The 8,499-nt window shown below is 36.6% G+C and overlaps 1 protein-coding gene across 1 annotated transcript; it reads right to left on the bottom strand.

The window, feature by feature from the left end:
- Positions 1-1,206: 1,206 nt before the first annotated feature.
- On the bottom strand, positions 1,207-8,058 carry LOC127862744 (uncharacterized). Its single transcript, XM_052402000.1, has 2 exons — positions 3,460-8,058; positions 1,207-2,399 (listed from the first exon to the last, which is right to left on the bottom strand). The coding sequence occupies exon 1, from the start codon at positions 6,885-6,887 to the stop codon at positions 3,522-3,524; it is 3,366 nt and encodes a 1,121-aa protein (XP_052257960.1). The 5' UTR covers positions 6,888-8,058; the 3' UTR covers positions 1,207-2,399; positions 3,460-3,521.
- Positions 8,059-8,499: the final 441 nt, after the last annotated feature.

The raw sequence follows: 8,499 nt of genomic DNA, 5'->3' as shown, positions 1-8,499 counted from the left end.
TCTTAACACAGCTATAGATTGATTGGATCATTGTAACAAATTTGGATGATATGTTGTTCAGGAAAAGTTTATACCAAATGCCATTTCTGTAGACTAGGTCAAATGCCTTCTTATAATCTACAAATGCACAACACAGCTGGCGCTTTTCTTGATCCACTACCCGGTTTATCAAAGAATTCAATACAAAAATGCAGTCTGTTGTACTCTTTTCATTCCGGAAACCGAATTGACACTCACTGAGAACATTATTATTTTCCAGCCATTGTCGTAATCTACTGTCCAGCATGATTGAGAAAATTTTCGAAAATATACTTGTAAGGGTTATCCCCCTGCAGTTGTTTACATCATTCTTATCCCCCTTTTAAGAAACCGGAACTATGATGCCCAAAGATCATGACTATGGATAAGAGCTTGTAGAATAAATGTAATGAAATAATGAACACAATAAAGGAGACAATATTTCCTTACATTCGATAAACATTTCAGGAATAAGTTGGTCGAATCCTCCACTTTTTCCCCCCTCTTTAGTTCCCCCTTTGCTTTCTTAACTTCATCGATTGTAAATTCATTATCTAAAAATTCAACAGACGTATTATCACTCTCTAATAAATTTGTTAAATTCTGTTCCACCGTATTATTGGAAAAAATATCCCTGTTTGAAAATAAATTCTTAAAATGCTCAAAAAATATATCCGGAGATAAATCATTACACTTGCGATGATTATTTATCTGTTTTATTCCATTCCAAAATTTCTGAGGATCGGACTTTGCATAAGTGCGAAAGTCTTTAAAAAAAAGCTGTACGGTTGTCCATCGAACTATAAGTATAAAATAATTTCTTAGTCCGTCTATAACTCTTGCTCGCAGCCTCGCATTGGCCGTCAAACCATGGACTTTTATATTATCGCACGGGTTTATTACCATATGTATCAAATGCATAACCATACAACAATTTGGCAAAGTCGTCAACACCTATATCGACATTCGTATTACCACAGGTAATGTCATTTACAATATTTTCAAATTATTGTAAATTAGTTTGCATTATTTGAATATACGCGTCACGCTTATCATTATCGTTACACCAACTTTCTGATTGATACATTTTCGCTTCCATTAAACAAGTTATTAATATTAAAATTTATGGATATATGGATTGGCGCATGCGGAGAAAATGAAAACAATTCATGCACTTCGAAATTACTAATAAAGGGAAACACAAGAAAAAATATTCATAATAGAATACCCACAGATAAAAACAATCGTGTTACATGAATTAAACAATATATGATTATACATTTAAACTGCGAACATGTTATTCAATGAATATTCTTATATAAGTACACGCAACATACTTTAAAGCAAACATAAACATAAATTTTGCAGTATTCGTAAATATTATGAATGCATAAGATAAAGCCCCGACACGAAATGAAGTTTGTATTAGAACTAACACAGACATTTGTCCGTTTGTCTGTCGGTCCATCTGTACGTCCGTTAGTCCGTCTGTTTGAAGAAGGGTTGTCAATTGCCGTTGTTCTCAACTTTTTCCATTTAAAACGTTGCAACAATTGGTCCATATAATTATTTGCATCCTACATTAAAGGTGCCTTTTCACAGATGTTGGCATGCATTGAAATTTGTCATTTAATGTTTAATATTGATAAATGTTAACATTGGATCTAAAACTAAAAAACTCCAGTAAAAACACAAGAATCAAATTAAAGAGAGAAAAAACAATCTTAACTAGGCTCAAACCACAGACCCTGGAGTAAAAGTTTATCGCATAGACCACTCAGACATCCGTGCTCATACAATGAGTAATTTGTATTTTATACTTTATATAAGCAATCATCGTAGTATCACAAACTATAACACAAACAGAACTGTCAAAATTATTAAATCGTTTCGCGTTGCAACGCTTTATAATTTTCAGGTTTTTAAACCGTCAAAAGATGCATATGATGGAGCGTGGTAAATGTTCAGTATTGCGGTTTCCTCACAATTTTCATAACTATTACAAAAATTTGCGAATCTGAAACAATTTTCTTTAATTTTGTCACTTTAGCAAAACACGAAAAGACCCCTTCAAATATTTCAACAGTTATGCTTCTATTTAGGTATTATATAACATAATTGCTGCTATTTCTGATATAACTTCTCTCGGAAAACACGGTTCTTTTATGTTGTACTTTTTATGTTAGATTGTGAAGTAATCTTATACCAAGTTTCCTTAATAATTCCGCTTGAGTCAAATAAGTAAATACAACTGCTCTAAATGTCTGCTACGCAGCATACAAGTATTTCAACTGTGTCTGTAGTTCTTCAAGTTTTGTAATAACTGTATCCCTCCACATATTACCTCGGGTTGGCAGTCGTATTGTAGAGTCTGCAGTTGTCTGAAAAACAGTCGACATACACCAATGAATAAGTGTTGGAAGTATCTAGTAACATTGGTTAAGATCAGATTGTTTAGAAAATAGTTCCTTGCCATAAATCAATAAATACATGCTTTGAAAACATGTATTTTCTCCTGAAACAGCAGTAGGGCCACTTTGTTTATAAAACATATATTAAACAACGATATGGAAGAATATTACGCACACGCTGATAGTTACTCGCAAAACCGGTTACTCAAACTAGACTGAAATATTTCTATTCTAGAACGTAGTATTGTGATTTTCGTAATATTTACTTTGCTTTAATATAAAATTATCGAGTGTTTTTTCCCGATTTGTATTACTTTCTATAAATCTAATAGACCTATTCTAGTGCTAAAAACAAACATAATTTCTATGGTTTTACGCATAATAAACCATAACAGACCTTAAACGGTCAATGCAAAGCGGGAACTCGGAAACCCCATTCTTCTTATTTAAGTATGACATCGTTATATACCTCACTTTATATACTGTTGCAGTTTATAGCAATACAAATAGTTAGAACCATAGTCTGATCAACGAAATGGTATTTCCCATCATGAGTCAGACTAATTGCAACATAATTTCTTTTTGCATTTTCGCAAATACCTATGTATAAGGTGTCACAGAAAAAAAGTTGCACTCTAACAGACGTGCCCGGGCTGAGAAATTTGACTTTGAAATATGGTGGTCTCTGGATAATGGCGAAATCATTAAATCACCAAGCTATTCAATAAATTTTAATTCAATTCAAATAACTGTATAAAATAATTCCAATTATTATATCTGGCATATGTATGGATATCATATAATAATTTACATATCAATAAATAAAAATATAACATATCATTAACACTTAATTTTCATATCAATTTACCCCACCCACTTAAATTGTACAGTAAATTGAAAAAAATCTAACAAGAGATATTGGGTGGAGTAATGAAAATATTAAACACTCAGAAATATAAGATTAACTTTATAATATTCACTATTATCTTGGCAAGTCATTTTCCATAACACAGAGAAAAATCCCATATACCCGCACAGGTCTGCGAACCCGCGAATTCTGATATGAGAATCTCTGTTGAATAATTTGTATGATTACGACTTTTCAGTGTAGATTGTCATATCATCAACCGATTCGTCAATCTGGATAGAGTTTGTGCAGCTGATCCCCCTGCACGTGCCACAGCTGTAAGAACATTCCAGTCCATTCTTTCTACATGTGCATCGCTTGCTGTCACAATTTGTTTTGCAGTTGCATCGCACAACATTTAGAATCTGTTCCGGAGCAGCCGGGAGGTTGGTCTTTATCGGAACATACATGCCATTCTTCATTTGCCAGCCCCACTCATCAGCTTGTAGACTGGTATTGCCAATCCACACTTGACATTGTAGATACACTCGAAGACTGTGGAACACTGTTGCTGCGGAGGTAGGCGGTAGAGTGTGCACCTGAACACATGTTGTATTTGCTGTCACCTTCGCATTGAATCTTTGAAATCTTAATGTATCAAGATTACCAGTGCTACCACCACCAATAAGCATTATCATTGCCCTCTCACCATGTTGAATAACTTCTTCTTTTGAGGCACTTGTAATGAAACATTTACAGACATCTTGGAACTCAATGTTATGTCTAAGCAGTTTAAGGGCAGTTGCTTTGCCGATGCCATACACTCGCGATGTAGTGTCACATCCGGTAAATGCGTGCAAGAACAGAAGACACTCGCAAACAGACATTGTGAGCTTTGCTTGTGTTTTTGTAATGTCCCACACTCTATTTGGTTTAACCTTTGACTGCCTTGTATCAGATCGAAAAAACACCTTCGATTCGTTCTGTGCGTGGAAACAGAGAAGCACAAGAATATCTGTATCTTCGCCAATAACATACGTCGTTTGTGTTTCTGCATACTGTAGTGCCGTTTGAACTATCAGCCCGTCTGCATCACTCTCTGCATATTTTACCGTAATGTTCCTCTCTTCAAGGTATGTCCCAAGCAAGATGATGAAACTTTGTTTGTTTTCAGAGTTCTTCAAAAATGATTCCTTGCTTGAGCGGAAAGGTGTTTCAAGTGTAAACCTCACAGGCGTACCTACATTGCCATTGTTTCGACGTACATGGGTGATGTCCTTCGTCGATGGTCCATTTTTGTAACCATCAAATACAACGGTTGTGTTTGAATACTTCTGAAACAGGTACTGGTAGTATTGGTCACAAATTGATCCAAATGTGCCATCTTTTTGCCATGGAATCTTTTGCAACAAGGACCCACCATCTATCACATACATTCGCTGATCACTGTCTACTTCTTGATGAGTAGTGCCATCCACCAGTTTCCAAATTGCATCAGCTAACTGAGACTTCTGTGGAGCTCTTGGAAGACCAGTGCTATCAAACAGTGAGGACGGGTAAGAACACAACTCGTACTTGAATGTGTGAGCAATGTCTTCTTCACATCTGTTGGCCACAGTAATCAGTCTCTGGAAAAGAAGTTGTGGATCAATACTGACAATTTCGTTGTTAATCTTGAAAGAACCTGTGTCACTTAATTGTACAGCTTGACATTTCCTCTTGTAGACATACTCTTCGACTGAATGTCCTTTCATATTGTTCACAATTTTGTTTCCTATGTCTACAGCCCTATCAACATTTGCTTTTTCATCCGCTGTAACGCCAGTAACTATGTTTCGGAGTGATGGGTCTTCTGCATTGTATGGGGATCGATTTTGAAGGAACTGCAAAATCTTCTTGACATCTTCATGATCTCTCTTTCGCCGAGATTGAGATGACTCTTTGTGTTGCTCACTTCCGGCATGAATTGTGTCGCTGAACTCTTGCATAGCATGGTTCATTTCAGCACATGCTGGCATGGACATTAACCACAATGCTCGTTGAGATTCTGTTATTCCCCTGCCCCTCGTAAGTCCTCCAGTCGTCTTCAGTGAACGCATCAGCACTTGCTCTATCATAAGGTCAGTGGAAAGACCTCCCCAATACTTGTCAGTTCGTCTCACTGTGTGATTGCCTTGCATGAAATGTTGATGTATATCTGGGTGTTCAGTTTGCAGCGTCATCATTTTCTGTAAGTACACATAGACAGATTTCAGGTAAAGGTAATGTCCAGATGCAGCAAAGAATGGTAGCATCATTCTTAGGGCCTTCAAGTGTCCATTCCAATCACCTATCCTCTCAGCACGAATAAAGTGTTGTAGAATTTCTATCATTTTCATGTACTGGAACCACAAAACAGATGTTCTATTTTGTCGAAGCTCTTCCTTCGCATCTTCAAGTTTTTGGGACACATTCTTCAAGTCTTCATGTTCACATACATCAGTCTTGGAAATTGTTTTATTTTCGAGCTTTCCATATAGTTCAACTAAACTGGTCAATTCACTGCTACAATTGTCTGGGACATTTTGATTCTTAACATGACCAGTTTCTGCATCAGACTGGTCTTTGTTTTCATCAGTTGCATCCCCTATTGGTTTGAGTTCATTTTCATCTGATATGCTTCTCATGGGTTTGTCGCTGTTATCACAGTCAGTCACGTTTTTCACTCCATCTCTGCTGTCTGGTTCAAGTAATTCGCTTGGTATGGCAGATGGGTAAACTTTGTTCAACAGCAATGTATGTAAAGCTGTATCAACAAGGAAGTGACCTCTAATTGCACGTGAAACTGCCTTTCCGGTCAACATATGTGTCACTGCATTTGGGGCGTATATGCTTTGGAGTACGTCTTGTAGTCCCGACCCAGACATAATGTAACCTATAGTTCCAAGAAAGCTCATTTCAGTGTGAAAGCCACCCAGTCTCAACACGATTTTTTTCAGTGGACTCCTTGGTTCAGATGCATGCATGACCTCTGTTGCTTTCTGGAATAAAGGCTGGTCAAATGTCAAAACAGGAGTGACATCATATTTCTTTGACAAATCTGCGACAAAGTGCAATGTTGTATTAATACAGGAAATGTCACTTGGGCTCATGTCGATCATTGGTAGAAATGTAACACTATATTTGCTAGGGTGTTGAACATCCTCGGTTGAACTAAAAAGATGCATGAATGTTGACCAGCTTGGCTGTACTATGTTCAACGGCCAGACAATCTTTGAGAACAAGTCGAACCTGCTATCACACGCTTCCATGTCACTGAACTGGATATCCTGGAAATACAATCGTTCAGTAATTTCACTATCTGGGTATTTGAAGTACTTGATGCTTATTTTCCCTAGTTCTGTCACATCGCTCAGTGATACTTTTCCTCTTGGAATAGACGGACTAGCACTTGATCCAGGTGATGTACATGCAATTATGCCCATACCATGAAATGTCCCAAGTCCATCTAGAGTTCTGACATTATGGTCAGCATTATCTGCAACAAACTGGAGAAATTTGCCTGGGTAAAAACGAAGGTATCGTTGTGTTGAGGGTAACAGCAGCATTTGATTCAAATTTTTGGACTTCATAATATGAAGAGCAGAATCCTAGTGTATTCAACAAATCAAGAAGATATCTAGAACCAAACAGATGGTGCAGCTGAATACCAAGTGCAACTTGCAATGGAGGTATAATCCCTTTGGGTCTTGCCGCCTGAATCATTGCCTGACCTATGGATGCTATTCTTTTTTCTGACCCACTGCCAGAGAACAATACTTTCAAGAGACATTGTAAGCTTTCTGGTAAGAACCCCTGATTTTCTGATGTAGATGACACTGTTGAGTATGATGGATAAAATGCCTTTGTTGATTCTGCTTCTAAAGCATATATGTCAGTCTTGATCAATTTTGCAGCTGCACTTATAAGTGATGATTTCTTATCAGCCTCGGTCATTCCTTGTATACTCTTTGAGAAGTCATCAATTATTGCAGATGCTGTTCTTTTCAATGTTATTTTTGTCTCCGTATTCCCAGATGATGTTATACATATAGACTCTCCAAAGTGTTCAATCAATTTTGTTTTCATATGTTTATGCGAATATGCACGATCACCACAGTGATCTGTCATCAAACGGATAAGTTCAGACATTGAGACTACAGATCCTTCATTTTCTTTGATAAATTCAACAACTGTTTGAAATGATTCATTTGTATCAGTAGCTTCAGGCCTTCCTAAAGATGTTCTACATGGACTTTTGCAGCAGTTTTCGAATTTTTTAGGTATTTGTTTTAGAGTCCTAAAATTAACACTGCATTGTTGGTGATACACTGCATCTGCAGCAGGAAGATCAATGACTTGTGAAATCCGATCAGAAACCTCTCGAGACCAATTGTCATTACGCCTTGAACAGACATCCCTTATGTTTTTTTGGAATTCAAGTGTACGAACCGGAAATACATCTAATCCCCGTTTCCTGTTTTCAAACTTGGCATAACTTGAGCAAAATAAGCATTTACTTTTGAAATCAAAATCATTTGTCAATCTTGTTGAAATCAAATTGTTATTTGAGTCAGTAGTCACAGTCATGTTTCTCTTGTGAATAAAGTCTCTTCTACACTCAACATGAACATCTTGGCCTGGCTTGACATTGATTGGGGTATTTCTTTCAGCACTTGCTTTGTTGATGGAGACACAACCCTTTTGGCGGAGTTTTACGGTAGGTGCTGCGTCGAGGGGTCTGCTACAGAACACGCATTCCTCCATCTAAAGAGAGATACGACATTTTACAGTTACTGGAAGCAAATGTCTAAATACCCTTTTAAACAAGTGTAATGCATTTCGTCCTCAAATTATTTTTCAATATAATTTTTGTTTATATTCAAAATTCTATAAATTAAATTAAGTTTCAGAAATAAGGTTGCGATAAAAACGTTATCACATATTGCATCGACTTGCCTTGGTTGTTTGTGATGTTTGGTTAACCTTACGAATTCGTCAGGCCATGTACAGCCGCATCAACATTGCTTTGATGACATTTATTTCTGTCTCTGAAATGAACAGCATTTTTTAACTAAACATGTCAGACATCATTGCAGATATTATAATTCATAATTATGAATGACATCTAACATATGTCCAAATGATTAAAAATATCATAATAATAGTATTATGTACATGAATTCCAATTTGTTTACTAGGTTA

The sequence above is a fragment of the Dreissena polymorpha genome, chromosome 16, assembly GCF_020536995.1.
Source record: "Dreissena polymorpha isolate Duluth1 chromosome 16, UMN_Dpol_1.0, whole genome shotgun sequence".
Taxonomy (NCBI): Eukaryota; Metazoa; Mollusca; class Bivalvia; order Myida; family Dreissenidae; genus Dreissena; species Dreissena polymorpha.
The sequence above is the reverse complement of the archived record's forward strand: the minus strand, read 5'-3'. Positions and strand labels throughout refer to the sequence as shown.

What these genes read in the sequence shown, in the direction of transcription:
- LOC127862744 (XM_052402000.1), bottom strand. Translation starts at nt 6,887, where the DNA reads ATGAAGTCCAAAAATTTGAATCAAATGCTGCTGTTACCCTCAACACAA.